Below are 19,316 nucleotides of genomic sequence, written 5' to 3'. Positions count from 1 at the left end.
CTGTCTTTCCTTTGACTCACCATATATGACGATATAACATAGCACTTTGGCTCTTGAAAATTATTCTCTTCGGATTATTTGTCTGTTCCTTTTTGCCTTTTTATTTCCATTTCGAATCACGCTGTAGAAAGAATTCTTTCTTTTTTCATCGGCATTCTAAGAATAAGGAATTATAAATATTTGTGCTGTGTCGTGCAGTTGTTCATTTGTTATTGTTGTTGTCGTCGTTGTAGATGCGTATGTGTTTCTCGGCGGTTTTGTCTTGGTGATATAGAAACATTTTTTTTTTTTTTAAATGATCGCAGGCGAAAAGAAGCATTAATAAGCAAATGTACATTATATTTCAAAATTAATTGAGAAGCGTATGAAAGGAAATAACCGAAAACGGCAATGAAAAAAACACACAACGATCACATACACACATATATATACATAGAGCCAGAGAACGAGAATGAGAAAGAGAAATAATACGCCGCATGTATATATATATATGTAAAAATGAAAATAAAAACAAGGAAAAAGAGCGAATGATTGAATGTGTGTATTTGTGTGTGCATTTGACTGTTGAAATCAATTTGTTAGCGAAGCCGTCATGATAGAAGCATACACGTACATTGACATTGAACTTGAATATTTTTACATTGTTTTTATTATTTTGACTTCGTTCGCGGTATTTGTAATGTTTATTATTGTTATGTATTTGCCATTTGGCGCCCATGTTATATTCCTTGTGTTTTTAACATCTCACATTGCGTACAAAAGCAGTGCGGGCGCGCGCATATGCGCTCGTACACGAGAGATATCATAACGATTTGTTCTTTTTTCTCTTTGCTTTTCTTTCTCTTCATACGAAATGCAGTATATTATATATTTAATCTCTTTTTTCCCTCTTATTTTATATCACACATTGGCCGTCATTGCTTGATTTTTGTTCCAAATTAAATGAAATGAACACATTCGCAATGATCGCGACTTGGTGATGAATCTAAGCGTACAGTAAATGGACGAGAAACAGAGACATGAAATTAAAATAAATAAAAGAAACAAATGGCAAATTTGGCATTGACCGGTGTTCAATGATTCATTTACTTCAGCAGCGACAAAACAAAATGTTTACTTTCAATGCTAAATGTAAATATTTACGTTGATTTTGGTCACATTATGGAATATGTTTCAAAGTTTATCAGAAAATGAACAAAAAAAATGTTTCAAAGTACCAACAGACATTGTTTTCACATATCAGTCACTGAGTCACTAAGTCGAATTTTTATCGGTTATCGCCTCAAGACCCACACGCATGCAACAGAAACCGAAAACAAAAAAAAATGTATAATGATTCAAGCATATGGCAAAGACCCAAAAGTCCATGTGTTTTCATTCAGACAACACTAACTGGACTGAGCATATTTCTGATGTTTTTGGTTCAGACATTGATTGCGTCAATCAAACGGCATAAGTAAAGTTATATGAAAAAACGCACTGAACTGCATGCGGAATACAAATCATCCGTCAGCAAACCAAACGCAACAGGTTTATCCATCGTGCCGTTTTAATGTGTTGATGTGTATTTGAATCAGAATCGTTGCGGCACAATCATCGACGCACTCGCAATGATCAACTTTGAAACCGAAAAAGACCGTTTATTGAACGCTTAATGATCATAATCATCATCGCTGATTGCTACCAATCATCGTTAATGATGATAACGGCGACGTTCACACTAGCAAAATGACGACGCAACCACATCAACATGTGCTCAGAATTTATTCTCTTGGCACACTGAGAAGTGTGAATGAATTTTACTACAACCATTAAGTTGCATGAGGCATACGATCAATGCGCACTCATTGAGGGTTCGCACTCACCGTGGCCGCATCAAACGAAAACAAAAAAAAAAGAAACAACAACAACGAAAAAATGATGCACCGATGAACGGCGTCACATGTAAACAAAATATACCGAATGCCTCAATGTGTCTTTGTTAGTGAAGCACTTGCATTTTATGCGCCCACTATCAGCACCGCATTTTTGTTTCTCTCAAAAGATTTTCGATCCGCATTGATCGTTCCTGTAAAACGTTACGTTACGTGTTGACTTTTCACATATAGTATATATATATATGTATATTATTGTTGATATTAGCGTATTTTAGTGTGCTCATGGTTGCCGCATAAACGTATGCACGCATCCGATCACCAAACAACCTCGGAACGATCGCAACCAACAAACGGGGACTGAACAGCCTCGACGATCGGTCTGTATGTATGACTATATGGTAGTCGAATCGTATGCATATATTCTGCGTGTGGCGCATATATAAATATAAAACGCGAAACTTTCACCGAATTTAAGCTAGAACCAAGCACATTATCAAAGGTAAAACATCGATCCAAATCGAAGCGAGCGCAGCAAAGATACGAGAGAAATAAAATATACACATAATACAACCGAGCATACACCGAGTTCGATTGAGCAGCGAAATCAGCCTTAAAGTCTCTTTTCGTTTCGAACAAAATCAAATAGATATCTGTGCGCTAAGTCAGTTGTGTGAAGTCAACACACTGGAACGAACGTGTAATTACGCAGCTCCATTTATTTTGTGACAATTTTTTTTTCTTATAACAAGAAAGCTTTTTACTTCGTCGAATTCAGTGTGTACGCAACAGAGCAAATTCAATCGAATTTTTTTTTAAACAGATTCAAATTGATCGAGTAAAAATAAATTACTAATAAAGTTTTAACAAATTTAAGGGATTTCATGTCAACATTTGGTTCCAATTTTTTTTTTAATAAACTTTAATCAATAAATTAAATAACGCTTTCGGTCAAAAATCTCGCTAAAACAAAAATTTGTGATAAAACCCATAAAAACTAAACTAATCAAAATTAAATATATAATTTTGTACAAGAACAATTTAAAAAAAAAATACGAAAAAACATATTTCTTCGCTTTTTCGTATCTTTAAACAAAAAAAAAAGATAGTGAGTGAATATTTGTGAAGTATGAACTAAAATTTAACGAGAAAAAAATATTTTTTTTGAGGACACATCAAAAGCCGATCTCGTATTTTAAATCTCGCAAGAAGTCGATGGACTCTCGAGACAAGCAGAAAGAAAAATTATTAAAAAGTTCAAGTTTACCAGATGAACCATTGGCAAACGTTGATGAATTCGAATCAAAGACAGCTCCGCAGAGAATTTTACAGTGTGATGAAAAATTCAATAAAGCATTTAAATAATAATTCCAACGTCAAAGACACGAATTTTACGTTAAAAATAAATCAGTGCAGAAAATCGATCGAGAACCAAAGAAAATAAATAAATTGAATTGATTTAGTTTTAAACATCAAATTATAACTCAAAAATTAAACTGGCCAATTGAAATATTTTTTTCACGGAACCGTGATCATTTGAAAACACACAAAAAAAACACTTTTTACGACACAAAAGCTGTGATATCAATGGCTAAATGTAATATAATTTAAACTATGTATTCAGTAATAACGTAAAAAGGTCAAACAAAATTCGTACTAATTTCCAATTAACATAACAAAATTGATGCATATTCAATAATTAATACGATCGTTGTTAATTCGCCTGTTGTGAAAAAAAGCAATTTCAAATAGATTTTCAAAGAAAAACCGACGTGCGTATCGCATACCCGAAAATATTTGATAAAAAAAAATCAAATTTTTTTCCCTTCAAAATTCGAATAAACTGAGGACAAAATGAGTGACTCCAAAACGCTTCGTCCAACAGTGAATCGTGTTGTACGCGAACTAGTGAAGCCATTTGGCATTTACAAGCCGAAACTGGAAGTTTCATTTGCATCAAAGAACGGTGACAGCTATTCGGGCGAAGTATATCGTATCATTTTAAGACCCGATGAACAGGAGCTCGAAGATCATGCCAATAATAATGTTGAGTAAGTGATTTTTAATAATTTCTCATTTTTGTCACTTTTGATCCTAGAATTGGTGCACCCATTCGAGACGAAAAAAAAACACACATGCACACAAAAAACCAAAACAAGAATAGAAGAAATACAGTTAGTTCATTTTCGTTGAGTGAGATTTATTCGGTTGTATCATGTAAATTACCAGCTGATCAGCGATCTTTTTTTTAGATACACGCATAAATTCGTGATAGTAGATTAGATGCCGAACTTACGATTAATAGAGTTCAAAAACGAAAGACCCCGAAATTGGAGAAAAAAAAAACGGTAAAATTTTTTATCGTTAATATTATCGTTTTGCCATTTTCCTTTGCCTTTCAGGTACATATAAGCGTGCGTTTACTTTGTTTATCGGCGTGAAAAGATTAATCATATATGCGAATGAAAAAAAAAAGAGATTGATAGGTTAGGCTTCGATTGCGTGTGTCATGTATTATATGATTAAGACAGCTCTTTCTCTATCACCGCAATAGTTTCCGTTATACACAGTTTGGAGATAGATTACTGAACATTTTGATTAAATTGTGTATATGCGTGTGTGTGTGTGTGATCGATTTATTGATCGCGTGAAATCGATGTAGTAATATGCATTATTCATGATTAGCAACTAATTCGTTTAAACGAATCGAAAAACTTTTCGGAATCGATTGAATAAAAGCTGTATGACCGGTGCAATTCTCTTGAGATAATGAGACTAACAACAGAAAGTTGTATTACATAAATCACGCAATAGAAAGTTCAAAATGATTTTCGTTTATTTCTTATAACTGATTTGCCTTTTTTGTTTCTTGTGAGAAAAGAACAGAAATGTGTCATAAAACAAAACGACTCCATTAATTTATTACATATGGGGAAAGGCTAATAAATGCAAAAAGAATAAGAACGTACAGTTGAAGTGGTCTGTGGATTGCTTTTCAGTTTAAAACGTTTCTTTTTTTGAAAATTGAAATTCTGGTTTTTCTTACTGGGTCAGCCAAAAAAGCGAGACATTTCTTAAGGAGACGCCATCGAGCAGAACAGAAGACACAAGAACAAGAACAACAGAAACAACAGAACAAACTAGCCTAAAATGAGCAGTGGGCTATTCTTTTTTTTATTTCAGAAAAGGTTGTCGTCAAATTTTGCGATTTTATTGTACGTTCTGTTTGTGTGTACATTTTTTTTTGTTGTCGGTGATTCCGTTCGAAAATTGAATTGGGCATTTTTTGCGTGTAATTTCTCTGGCCGTCGTCAGTAGCATTCATTGTTGTTGTTGTACGTCTTATGTTTATTTTTATGCTTTCTTTGGTTCCTGTTCGCGTATATTTATAATTATAAATTTTTATTTAAAGGCATATGCTATATTCTTGTTGTCTCGTTCCAAAAATGACATTGAAAGAAGAACATCAAACGACCAAAAAAAAAAGAAAAAAAAATAAACGACAAAACGAACCAATATATCGTGTATTTTACGAACGAATTTCCAATGTAATGCATGAAAAATGTATGCGACTAAGAAGACGGGTAGTCAAGAAGAATGAAGAAATATGTTCGAATTTTTCGGAGATGGTTCGAATGTTTATAGTCGTGGATATTGTTTTATTCCGTTATACAAGAGACGTATTGAGATGTTGTGCACTGTGCCTGATGACAAGATGGGAGGGATGTGGCACATTGATTTTAACACCTACTTTTTGTTGGTCATGCACATTCGCATCACAAAAAGAAAGCATAACCACAATGTAATTATTCGCGATGCAATGCGTTCCATAAGGTTATTGAATTGGCACACTGTTACAACTAAAACATAAAACGAACTGAAGAACAAATAATGTCCTGATGTGTTCATGGAATTGTAGTAGCCAGATTTATGATCGTTTTTTAGGCATGCGTTTTTTTTACATTGTACTGTGGTCACCACACAATGATTTACCACAACAGTTACGCGTAATACGTAATCGTAGTGAGTTCGCAGATTGAAAAATGAACGGAGCTTTTGAAACGATGGCAACGGTTGTTTCGTCAGAGAGTAACCATCTAAATTGGATTGATTGAACAATAAACGTGTTACCTCAATTATATTCGGCGGTACATCGGTCATTTTTTTTTTATTTCACTTCATTTCTTTTTCTCAGCCCCTTTCTACTTTTTTTTCTTTTCTTCGTTCGTTCATTCTGTCGCGAAACAGCAAAGAAAAAATGTTGGCGAAGAGACTAGAAAGTAAGCGAAATGTGCGTGTGGCAACAAGAAAAGCGTACGCAGTAGATATAGCCCATCTTATAATCAAATAACAAATGTTAGGATTTCTTTTTAACCACATTAAAATATGTGAGCTCTTGACTCTTTTTCTCACTCACATACGCATTATTTATTTTTGATTGCTTTTTTAAAGATTTTTTTTTTTCATTTCCATTTTTTTATTTTATTTTTGGAGTCGCATTTTTTACGTTAAGTTGATGCGTGAGCCAGTTTTTTTTCTCTCTCTTTTTTTCATTTGCATGTAACTGATTTGACTTGTACAACTCAATCCGTTTGGAAAGTAATGATTTTTTAAAGTTTTTTCGGATAGTTTATATAACGTTATTTTATTTATTCGTCTTCAGTTCGTGAATTGTACATATTTTTTGAAATTTTACGTTACGCTATTTTTTTTCTTTTCTATTCGAAAGAAAGAAAGAGAGAGCAAGAGATACTTTTGGGCATAGTATTATTTGCGTGCAAAAGTCGGCAACTATAAATTGTTGCTGTTTGTTGTGTGTGTAGTTTTTTTTATTGGCAATTAAATCGTTTGCGAGAAATTGACCAAAATTTCAATTTCGGCAGTTTCGAAATGCATGAAATTGCGTATACCTTCCATTGTAAGATTTCATTGGCTCACGTCGTCCTTTGCATATACGTTGTGGCTTTGAGAACGGCATTGATGCAATCAACCTAATTTCCAACAAATTCTACATACACACAATGATTTAAATTGACCATTGAAAGTTGTAGGAATAAAAACTGGAACGGATTCGGTCCGCTGTCAAAGAGAGAATGTTAGAGAGATCTTCATTTAATTCAATGTGATCATTTGATTTGTTGTGAAAATTGCATAACGTAAACCTACTACTACTATTTATGAATTTATTCCGTAAGAGGAAGAAGAACCCACTTTCTATACATTTGAAAAAGATTGATAATGAACATGTTCGCGTACACATACGAATTTCGTCTATCAATTTTTATTGAAATACCAAATTTAACGGATATTTACCAACCGGAGGGTCAATTGACCGAATTTTGCATTTGGAACACAAACCAATTGAAACATTTTCCGAAAAAATCCAATCAACGATTTATTTGTTGAATTAAGATTTAAAAGCAAAATGTACATAATGCCGTGCATTGTGCACGAGACAATAATATTCGACGTATTTATGAATTTCAGCAATTTATTGATTAAATCGCTTTTTAATATTTGTTTTTTTTTTATAAATAATAATTTCTTGACAAATATCTGCACTCAATTTGATTTTATTGAGTGTATTGATGTTGATATTGATGTTTGTAGCTGTTATGTATTTTTCACACTCTGTCTCTTTCTTGTTCTCAATGTGTGCATAGTAACATTTTCAAAGGAAAACGCAACAACAATCCAAATTAAACAAAGCGATAAATTTTGCTAAACAAGCATCACAATAAAATATGCATTAAGCGTACAAATACAGGTCGAGTACGGAATAATTACACAACTGATTTGTTTTCCAAGCAAGTCATTGAACCGTTGTCGTGTACGAGTTGAAAGAAACGCTTTGGTCGAAAGAAACGAAACAAAAACTGAACAAAAACGAAAAAAAAATAACATCAAACAAATTCGAGCCTGTTTAAGCCGCTGACAATTGTATGCGCACGCCAAACGAACACACACATATATATATATAACGTGTGGTCAAAATCGTCCGCTCAAATTGATCGGCATCGATTGCATGCTGTGTGCCCCAAGTCATCGATATAAATTTTTCTGTGTTAGCAGCGTACACAAAGGCACTGAGTCGCGCGCACAGTGTGGTGTAATAATTATGGAATGGAAACAATATCGTTTATTGCATTTAATTTGCATGCAAGTGTAAAAGTGATCGAAAACATCAAATATGCACGCCGATGCAAATTCACACCAAACATACAAACCGGGCCTAACGTAAACAATTCACTACTAGCACCGTCGCAACCCTCGGTTGTTGTACACTGGCCATTTTTTGCATTCGCGTAATGACGACAGCAACAACAACAACGCCAGCAAGAGAAAGAGAAGAGGAAAAAAAGAACCACATGACAATGCGTGCAGCAGTGGCAGTTGGATTTGATGTTTTATTTTATTTTGTGATTTCGTTAGCGCACAACTTTTGGTTCCATTCAGTCATGTTGTCGTTTTAAAACCAGAAAATTCACAATTTTCGCCAATGAACATGAACAGTCAATAACCTCACTCAATACGAGAGACAATGTGCAATGTTTGACACATTTACTAGCCCAAAAGCAAATTTGACAATTATAATGTGCGCTCGTTTCGACATATATACACACATACCAAAAAAAATGTATATATATTATATGCTGAATTTCGTCTATTTCTTCATATAGACACTTTTTGTGCTGTGTAGTACGGTAAAATGTGTAGGAATTCGAAATGAAATCCAAAAATACACAAGATACAATCAGACACTGTTTCTTTCATTTTTTCTTGGTTCATTAAAATGCTCAGGGCCATATTTGATCAAGTTGATGCGTTTTTTTCTTCTTTCATACACTCACCCAAAATGAAATTTTTCAACAACATTCATTTTCAAAAAAAAAAAAATGGTCACGTACAAATGTTATATTCAGCCCACAAATTATATTTTGCAAATCATAAAACAAAATAAAAGTATCATAATATTTGCATTTAATTTCTGACCCTTCAATAGCATCGAAACAATTCGAAAGAGAAAAGATTCGAAATGATTGAAGTGGTTCGCAGTGCATTACGAAATTCGAAAGTACAAACATTACATATTTTGCCAAATAAACCGAGACGCAGAGAGAGAGAGAGAAAAGGCAAACCACATCATTTTCGTTGTTTTTGTTGATGTATTCATTATTGAGATTTTTGTTTATTGCATCCAATTATGAGCATTGAGCATACAGGTGGCTGTTTGATCTCGCAAGCATAACAAATTTGCCGACGACGATGATGATATTGATGACGCTTGGTTACGATATCATGGCATTCAATTAACACATTGTCATAAATTGTCACATCAAATGGTATTACATTAAAGCAAATGTCCGTCTCCTTTTCGCCCATTTCGCAAAAAAAAATATTTTTCAAATTTACGGGACAACAACAACAACAAATATATTATCGGATATAATTCACACATGCTGCGTTTATAATACCATATACATATATGATGCTCAAGTTATGTCTGCCATTTTAAGGTTTTTGCTCAGTTGGCACTGTTGCTGTTTATGTTTACACAATATGTCGTTTGCTTAAATTTTTTGGTTCGATATTTACTTTGCCGTCACTCAAGTGGATAACTTTGATCATTCAATACGAAAAAATTCTATTTATATCTGAAAACTTTCGATTTTGTTATCGCTTCTCCGCCATTTCCGTCTGCTTCGACTTATTTCGAAGTGTACACAGACTGTTGATCGAATGCATTTTATTCGTGTTTCAGTTTGTTTCTTTCTTTGCGCTTGCAGTATAAATGGCCAAAAATGTAATGACGATAACCGAGACGATCGTAAATAATTCTACGAAATTCCGAACTTTTTCGTTCAAAACATTCATTTACAACGATGTTTCTTCAAAATAAAAATAAAAATGTATTGAGTAAAAACCAGGACATTATAAAGTCATTTGATGGAAATGTTTATAACAAACTAAACACATTTCGTTGGAAACCAAAACCCTAAACACAAAAATTGGAAGCACACGAAAGCTTGTTGTTTGTTTGTAAATCGGAAATGCCGACCCGCAACCGTCAATGTTGAAATGCCATTTTTGCCATTCTGACGTAAATTATACCTGATCAACCGACAGATAGCAACTTGACGATCGGTTGTGAAATATTAGGGTTTGCATCATTGCACGAGATCTCTTTCTATACAAAAGAATATGGCAAATTATTATGAATCAAACCTTTCGCGTAACGAAACCTCTCCTCTTGAAACTGAAAAGGAAAAAGAAATAATTCGAACGTTTTCATTTAAATTAATCATAGTCAGTTTTTTCGCCAAATCGACCACACATCATTTTTTTGTTTGTTTGAAATCCTGCGCTGGATTTTATTTTTATTTAAAAAAAATTTCACGAATTCCGTTGAGATTTCTTCATATTTTTCTGATGAGTACGACAATTTTGTCTCGGTATTTTGTCCTTTCAACGACATTAATGTTTGTTAGCAATGCGTAATTTGAGCCGTCGTTGAGTTATTCGGATGGCACAGTTATTGTATTTTCAGCTGTCGATAATATTTTTGTTCCTCTTTATTCCGCCAACATTGCTGCAAAAGTTTTCAGAAATATAAAAGCAGCTGACTCGATTTTGATATTTAATTTAAACGAATTGAATTTCAAAACAGCATCCAGCTGCGTACATCTAATGTGTATAAACTAAATTTCTGTGAAATGATAACGAAATCAAATTACTTAACAATGGCTTAAATTACGCCTTTGCCACACAAATCGTTCCGCAATTAATTTTGCATAAATTATAGTATTCTGTCATTCAATGCTCAACCAGAAAGTCTCAATGAATGATAATGATGACACACATCGGTCCAGTTACACTCAATTTTCTATTCGTTTTAATTATTCTTTATCGTATCTTCTTATTGTTCTTTTAATCATGCCTTTTGCGACGCACAAAATACATCTTGCGAAATAATAATAATCACATGAGATTTAAAAGAAAACTATTTTGCATGATGTTATCTGTCAATCGCTTAAAACAACATTTAAATTGTTTTAAATGCGTTACAAAAGCGATGAGCGCACAAGAAAATGAAATTGAAAATTGGATGTGCCAATCCTGTGATGTTGACAGTTGGTCAGAGGCCAATTCTGTGTAAAATGATAAACACAACATAATAGCAAAAACAATGCAAGTTATCAATAAAACTGCGTCATAAGTAAGTGTATAATATGGGCCAAATGATTAGCACACTGTGGTTTTGTCAAGCATAGCATATCGGTATTTTTATAGTTTCGTGCTATGATGTGTTGACGTCATACGCAAATGCGATCGATGCGTTCCGTCGAAGACGGTTTTGCGTGACTGTGTGTTGTACCGCATGCGTACCATTGCAATCTCTTCAACACAATTTTTGAACCGTATGAAATGTGTAACAGAGTTTCTATCAATTGCAAAGCGTAAATTATGTAAGCATCAAAGCGTCAACGAACGAAACAAATAAATTAAGTGCAATGCCAATTGTATTTGAATGTAATATGCAAACAAACATTCATTTATTTATAGAATCATTTGATTCGACAAAAGCATGGGGTTAGTTTATTTACTATTGGTTTTTATTGGATTAAACCCATTAAATATGCGATGCAATGAATTACATATCTGAACGAAGACACATACTTGAAAATGTTACAAAGTGTGTAAATGACTTGAACACATCAAAATCGAATTACTGAATCGAATTTATTTACTTAATCACAATATGATAATAATAATTGACGATCCAAAAATAAACGGATTTATACGTCACCTAAATATAGTTAACGATAGCAAAAGCGCCACTCCAAATATTTGCCGCGACAAATCTATGCTATTTTTACTGCTGATTTCTTAGAATGTAATACAAAAAATCGTTCTATAAATAGAAGGCAATCAAAGTGAATTTATTTTCGTGCTAATTGCTATAACATTCCAAGAAATCAAATCGTTTTTAGTGCATTGATCGCACATTCGTAAATTCTAACATCGTTCTAATAAAAAAAAATTGTATGCAGTTGAATGAACGGGCCACGGAAAACTAGACGAATTTCATGTGAATTTAATAATAGCAAAGCGAAAATAAAATGCATAAAAATTTTGCTTGAAATTTCACCTTGAATCACAATGGACACATTTCGTCGGCGTTGATTTTTTTAAAGACCGGTTCCGTTATGTGTGAAATTGATTTCGGTCATGCACACCTTCATAGCTGAATTCTAGCTTACAAATGCCGCACAGAAAGAATGAAAATAAAAGAAACGTCGAAATAAAGAATCAAATGTAAAAGATAAAATCGGCGATCAGAAAGAAATCAGGTCACAAGTCTGTGAAATGAATATATGTGTGTATGTGTATATGTGAGATCCATTCATTCCATTTCATTTATCATAACGCGAATTAATTATTGTTTATAGACACAGTGAAATAATAAAAAAACTATACACATCAAGAACTGAATAAAACAATAAATATTGTTTTTCTCTCTCTTTTCAAAATGTTCTCTATACACAAACACATAGTTGTCGTCATTTCTGTACAACGACAATATCTGTGAGAATAGAAAAAAGAACGATTCGAAAGAATGAAACGACATTAACGCATAATGAAGCCGGCGATACCATTAATCTTTTCGAAAAAAAACGCGGCAGCCGCCAGATCGATCGTAGAGATTTTGAATATCTTTCTTGTTGCTTTGCCTTCTATGCATACTACTTACCCACTTTTTCGACAGTTTTCTAATTGGTTGTAGATTGTCTGCCGTTTCATTCTCAATGCTGTTTTTCTTATTCACCGTGATTCATTTGCTCGTATTTTGTCGAATACTTCGTCTTCAATATTTTGTTTTTGCACTTTAGAATGTCGTCTTTTTTTTGCCATGAACCTAGTTTTATTTCTCGTTCTCTTCCCTCACTAACCGGCATTTTTGACTTGCTAATTCGATTGTTTTGGACCAATGAAATGAACAGATTTATGAAACATCTTCCCAAAATGTCAACGAGATGCGATCTTTCTAATTGCTTTCGATGGGCAAAGTGGAATAATTGGACCTTGACAATGTGAGACAAATGAATGTTGGGCACAGTTCATACAAGCTTGGAAATACCGCTGATATAAATTAAATTACATGTACTTGAATTTCAATTTTTTTTTTCGGTATCATCTTCCAAGTATTCGTATCTCAATTACAATTGCTGATCAGTTTGTTTTTCTGAAGACTATTTGAATATGTTGCAATTTCAATCAATTCACAAGTATGCACACACTCGTTCAGACTTGCAAATGTAGACAAAAATTAAAGTGAAAAAAAAAAACAACACAGAAAAGCATACAAACTGATTAAAGTAATTTCAGATGCGTTTTTCAAGGGAAAAACATCAGTTTCTAGGAGGCGGAACGAGAAATTGAAAACAATTTGATATACCAGTTGAAAGTCCTTAAAGGCGACCATGTACAAGCCAAGCTTATCATGTTTCAAAAATCTTGCAAATGGCCGCGATTTAACTTTTGCTTTTATTCAATTCGCGTTGAAAAAGTGTTTAATGATCTTTTCGGCATTAAAGTTAGATTTATTTAGATGAACGAACAGATTTTTGATGGCTTAATTGCTATAAATACCACATGATGCGTAAAAACATTGATAACGTAAATTGAGAAGGAAAAAAGTGTCGCTTAAATTATTTGCATTAGTGCAAGTTGTTTTAATTGCAGTAAATCGTCGCCATGCCTTATCATGTTATTTTCACTTCGATTCTTTTAGTTCGGATTTGCAATGAACGGGAAATTGTAGGACTGATAAGCGACACCATCATGACGAAAAGATTAAACATTCTCGTTACGAGTCGTTAGAAAACGTTTTTCAACACTTTCCTCTTTGATACGAGGTCATATGGTGGTCTCCAGACATCACGTCTGATGCTCAATTAAATGTTGACGATTGTTCACATAGTGTTTTTTTTAGAGAGATCAGGGTAAAATTAAATTGAAAAACGCTTGAACATCATCTGGCAATAAGATTGACCACGTTGAAAGTTCAAATGCATACGGACATGTTGCATCTGGACGTAGATCATATAATGTAAATATTTTTTTTATTAGTGTCTATATTCTCTGCTGCAATTAATAATTCGTTTCAAGTCAATGTTTGATCGACTTTCTTTCGTTTATGAATATGTGTATAACGTGGTCAAGTGTGCTTGTGTATTTTATTCGTACGAACGGTTCGCCAGATGTGATAAATCTGCCGATATAAATCACAGCTGAGCCTAGTAGCATTGAGCGTGCGCATCACACATTTGACCTTGGATCACATGCACATGTGTCATAAGCGCGCGTGTGTGTGTGTGTGCATTGCTTGGAAAGTGCTTTTATTTATGGCTGCACTTGCACCATGCACATATTTCATTTGAAAGCAAAATAGATTTTGATTTGTAGACCGTAAACTATTATGACCGTTACATCGTTTACGTTCATACAATGTGTTTGTTCACTTCGATATGTGCGTATGTTTGTATATGTGTGTGTGTGATTCATGTTGATTGAATTGACTTTGTACCTATGGAAATGAAAACATGTATGCACTTGGATGTGTCACACACACTTGATATGATTGCTAACGACCTTTCTTCATTTTATGACCGTTAAACACATTTTGCATTTAAAGATGTTCACTTTCGATTGTTGATTGGAAACCGTTGTATAATATTTTGCATAATCGCCTTTTTTCTATAAATGTATGCGTGATGTGATTGTATTTGTTTCACACATATGAAGATTCTTCTTCGATCTGGATGTGTTATTTAAAATCTTCCGATCTCCCGCTCTCTCTCTCTCTCTCTCTCTCTCTCTTTTGCCCTCTTCCTTTTTCTGTATTTTTTCGTCTAAATCGTATATTCTGGCACCTTTTCAAATCACATTGAATTGTCTTTGACTTCGTTTATTGCTCTCTGTCTATGCAAAGCAACTTATTAACAAATCGATCAATAACTGTCGCGTTGCGCCATCCTTATCGGAACAGTTACATCGAGTTCACAATATGTTTATCATTGGCTAAGATTGCATTACTTTTGGTCATGCAACACACAATTTCAACTGAATTGATCAATTTACACAGAAAACGTAAATAAATAAATGCATATGATTAAAATCGATGGAAATGGAATTTTGGGCCTTATTTTCGTTTATTTTTAAATTGCAATCTTTGGTGTTTAAATCGAAAAAAAAAACTACAAAATTATACGACCAAATATCACAACAATAGCAACAACAACACCGAACACGAAATTAAGTCAAGAGGAAAAACAAAAGAAGAGAAAGAAGCGAAAAAATGACATTAAAGCGTCGTTTTAAGTGGGTCACTGTGTTACTAAATCAAGTAGTTCGTTGAATTTATTTATTTCGACGTTGTGTTTTTTGGATCGCTGTCAAAATATATATATACATGGACAGAATGGAAAAATCGAACAGATAACAAAAAAAAAAACAAAAACAAAAAAGTAATAATAATTCAAGTATGTTGCCACGATGAGAATATGTACAAATTCAATAATGTGTCAACTTTGTCTTGAGTGGGTTTACCGTTTTTCGTTTGAAATGAAAAGCCAAACAAAAATATTTGATAAATGTTTGATAGTAAATTAAATTTCTTAATTGAGTTTTTTTTTTCTCTTTCTTTTTATCTGTCTTTCTTTCATCACAGAAGCATGATCAATATTCCGCATGAAATTCGTCTAATTGCAAAAATTCCACCAAGAAGTGAAAAACGACGCCTCAAGTACAATAGTGCACGTGCATTTGCGCGCGAACACTATATCTATGAATATTTGTTTCCGGTATTTGAGAAATTTCAACGGCTTCATTTAAAGGAACAGTACATTTTCAAGCATTATCCCAGATGTATAGCCGCCAGTTCTGTATACGAGGACGAATATGTATTATTGAACGATTTAAGTTTGCAAGGTTTTAAAAATTCCGATCGTCCCACGGCGTTACACTTTGAGAAATGTGTTGCCGTACTAAAAACCATTGCCAAATTTCATGCCATTTCATTTGCAATGAAAGATCAACAACCCGAACGATTGGCCAAATTGACATCAAAATTGTCGGAAATCACGTTCACCAAACCAATTAACGAAGAGTTGGACATTTTCTTGAAGAGAAATGTTGGATATTCAATGACCACATTGGACCCGGAAAAGGACAAAGTCATCATTAAAAAATTAATGAAATTCCGTGAAAATTATGCCAGCTTCATGGCCGAATGCTGTGCCGAAAAAGAGGATGCCATCGTATTGCACGGAGATTGTTGGATATCGAATATAATGTTTCGCCGAAATCATGTAAGTAAAGTGTTTGTAAACCGTCTCCATTCACAAACGGAATGTGTTGCATACATTCTGGCGTTTTTATCGTTGTTTCAATCTTATAATATGTTATGTTGTTATTTGTTGCAGAGCACATCTGATAAATATGACATAACATTTTTGGATTGGCAAGGAGTTCGTTGCGGCACAGTGGCTATTGATTTGTCATATTTCATATTCTGTTGCACCGATGCCGAAGTGAGAAAACGTTTGCCCGATTTGATGCGCATCTATCACGATCAATTAATTCAACGGATTGATGAGTTTGGTAGCAATGGTCAAGCTCTGTTTCCATACGAAAAACTCGAATGGCATATGAAGAAATACGCTAAATTTGGATTAGGTTTGTTTTTGACTATTCTATTTTATTATCTCTTAAACTGTATGCCATTTGTTTGGGGCGCCCGGGGGGGGGGCGCTCGTCCTCTCTCTCTCTCTCTTTCGTTAACTTTTGTATTTCGCCCCTCCGTTTCTTTATTTTATTTCATTTATTGCGATATGCTAATTCAAAGAATTTCTATGTTTGTTTAGGTATGGCACTGATATCGTTACATGCAACATGTTGCAAGTCAAGTGACTTGGTCGACGTACAAATTGGACTTGATGAAATGGATTCAAATAACGTCGATAAATATACATTGCCATTGTTGGCCAATCCAGCATACAAAAAGCGAATGGCCGATGTTTTGCGTGATTTTCAACGGCTGGACTATTTTTAATTGCATTTGATTGAAGAAAAGAAAACCTTTTGAAGATGTGACAACACACAGAAAACGAATTTAAAATGTAACATGTATATAGGAAGCGTTGACGAAGCGAAACAAAACAAGAGAGAGAAAAAAATGATGACCGTCCGCAACCAAAAAATGAAACATGCAAGCTAACATAAACATATGTGACAAAGAAAAAAAAAACAAATGTACACATTGCGAGCAACAAACTATTCTCATCGAATAGGAATAATTTGACAAATAACAAACATTACAATTGCGATCGCATGTGATATGCTCGAACAAAGCAATTCGACGTAAAAAAAACAACGTGTACAAATCAAAAATGGCTCTTGAGCAAAGAGCGACAAAACAAACCAAATAATTAAAAACAAAACGCAAAAATTGAGTTCAAATTCCGCGCACTTTAACAACCGAATGAAACCTTTTAGATATTGTGATGCAAATGAGTTATGGCTAATGGCGAATACTGATTTGAAAATTCTGAAACGATTGAAAAGTGCAAGGAAAATTCTATGTGTTGTGCGCGAAAAAATAATAATATTCGATTATCGAGCGCCACACATACGACAAATTCATTTTTTTTTACTACAAACACAACACTGTTACAAACATTTACCGAGATGGAAATAACGTAAAGCGATTAAAATCAAGTACCGATACTCGGTCGGCGTTTGGTCAAGTGTTATTAAGTTTCTTTTGTCTTTTAATTCATAAGATCCGCCATTTGTGTGTTCATAATTAACATACTGTTTAAAGATTTTATTTTTAATACATATTAAGTAGACAAGAATGATGATGAATCTCCAATTTTATTGGGATCCATTCCATTTCATTCGAAACGGAAGAAGAGGGAAAAAATACGATGTGATCAATAACATTCACATTAGTTCATAAATTTTGTGTATTGTGATTTCGACAATCTTAATTCAAAATCCGAGCTTATTCCAAAAACAAAACAAAAAAAACGAAATGCTAATTTCTTATACGAAAACAATGGGGGCAAATATGGTGAAGTCAACTTCATACTAAGAAGATCGTTTGAACATTTTGAATCAAAAAAACGTTACAGCACGTTGGATTTTTCTTTTCATAAAATTACGAGCGATATAACAATCCTCGAAGAAACCTTTTATTTTTGGTCACGATTTATGTACGAAGTTAGAAATTTACGATTTAGAATTGATTTATGGCATTTGAAAATGGAACGAATAACATTCATTGTTTGCTTCCTTCATAAGGAAACGTAAAATCTGAAAATTGGATAAAAAATCGAATATGCTTAAGTATAGAAAAAGTAAAAAACATTTCAATTTTTGATCGAAGTGAGTTGAAATATACGAAGAAAAAACAAAACAGAGCACACTAGAATTAGAACAAATTCAATCATTCCGGGAAAAGAGTAATCTCCACAGCCCCACTTTGTAAACATCAAAACACCCAACAATGTAATCAAGTTTGAATTTCAAATAAGCAGTATTCAACAACAAAACACAAGAAAATCGATATGCAAACCATAATTTCTCCAAACGATGAAAAAAAAATTCCATTGAATTTGCACAAGAAATAGGCATATATAAAACGAAAAAATTAGTACAAATGTAAAAATTACAATCCAAACGAAATACGTAAAATTCATTGTAATTTTTATTTATTGATTCATAAGAATTTTTATCTTTTTTTTCTTTCTGATTAAGACATATAATAACATAACGAAAACAAAAAATTCATTCAATGAAAGCAAAGAATTAATAAATTTTGTTTAAAAAAATTCGATTGAATTTGCTTAAGTTGTGTAAAAAACCTGTAGATGTATGAATAATATGTAAATTCTGTTGTTTCATTGTATTTTCCACATTTTGTTCAATGAATTAATAAAAAGTTATTCGAAAAGAATAAAACAAGTTACAACTGAAGAAACCTTAATACATACACAAATCTAATTTAATATCTTCTTTGTTCTTATTTTGTACAAATATATGATAAACTGTTCAAGAAAATCAAAGCAGTTGTGACATTTTCGATATTGTAAAAACGATAACAACGAATTATACAATCTTTCAAATTGTTATATATATATAAATATTAAAAGTATATCTAATCGAGTGAATTGAATGTAAGCATTAACTTAGCATAAGTCTTATTTCTACCCCTATACCTATTGCTTTCTCCTCTCAAATCTAAAACAAATTCTATTGTTTATTATTATTATGTTTTGTTAAATCACGCATCTTTTTATATCTATCAGAGCATTTTTTTTTGTCTATCGAAAATTATATATGGCTTAAACTATCTACAAAATTACAATGTTAATT

At 33.1% G+C, this 19,316-nt stretch overlaps 1 protein-coding gene across 5 annotated transcripts; it reads left to right on the top strand.

Annotated features, from left to right (window-relative positions):
- Positions 1-2,418: 2,418 nt before the first annotated feature.
- LOC116342929 (uncharacterized oxidoreductase dhs-27-like) lies at positions 2,419-17,184 on the top strand. 5 transcript variants are annotated; one of them, XM_031770749.1, is made up of 5 exons: positions 3,966-4,067; positions 4,127-4,222; positions 15,607-16,246; positions 16,361-16,613; positions 16,802-17,184. In XM_031770749.1, the coding sequence occupies exons 2-5, from the start codon at positions 4,158-4,160 to the stop codon at positions 16,987-16,989; spliced, it is 1,146 nt and encodes a 381-aa protein (XP_031626609.1). In that variant the 5' UTR covers positions 3,966-4,067; positions 4,127-4,157; the 3' UTR covers positions 16,990-17,184. The 5 variants fall into 5 exon arrangements, with proteins under 5 accessions (XP_031626607.1, XP_031626606.1, XP_031626609.1 ...); XM_031770750.1 differs by having other exon boundaries at positions 4,020-4,062; XM_031770751.1 differs by having other exon boundaries at positions 4,031-4,048.
- The last annotated feature ends 2,132 nt before the right edge of the window (positions 17,185-19,316 follow it).

The sequence above is a fragment of the Contarinia nasturtii genome, unplaced genomic scaffold, assembly GCF_009176525.2.
Source record: "Contarinia nasturtii isolate CC-2019 unplaced genomic scaffold, AAFC_CNas_1.1 Cnas_scaffold_928, whole genome shotgun sequence".
Classification (NCBI taxonomy): domain Eukaryota; kingdom Metazoa; phylum Arthropoda; class Insecta; order Diptera; family Cecidomyiidae; genus Contarinia; species Contarinia nasturtii.
This window is presented reverse-complemented; position numbering and strand designations above follow the sequence as displayed.

Bases quoted from the DNA above. Each gene is read 5' to 3' on its own strand.
- LOC116342929 (XM_031770746.1), top strand. From the start codon at position 3,729: ATGAGTGACTCCAAAACGCTTCGTCCAACAGTGAATCGTGTTGTACGC. The intron at 3,926-15,606 runs GTAAGTGATTTT...CTTTCATCACAG, and splicing joins CATGCCAATAATAATGTTGA to AAGCATGATCAATATTCCGC. The intron at 16,247-16,360 runs GTAAGTAAAGTG...TATTTGTTGCAG, and splicing joins TAATGTTTCGCCGAAATCAT to AGCACATCTGATAAATATGA.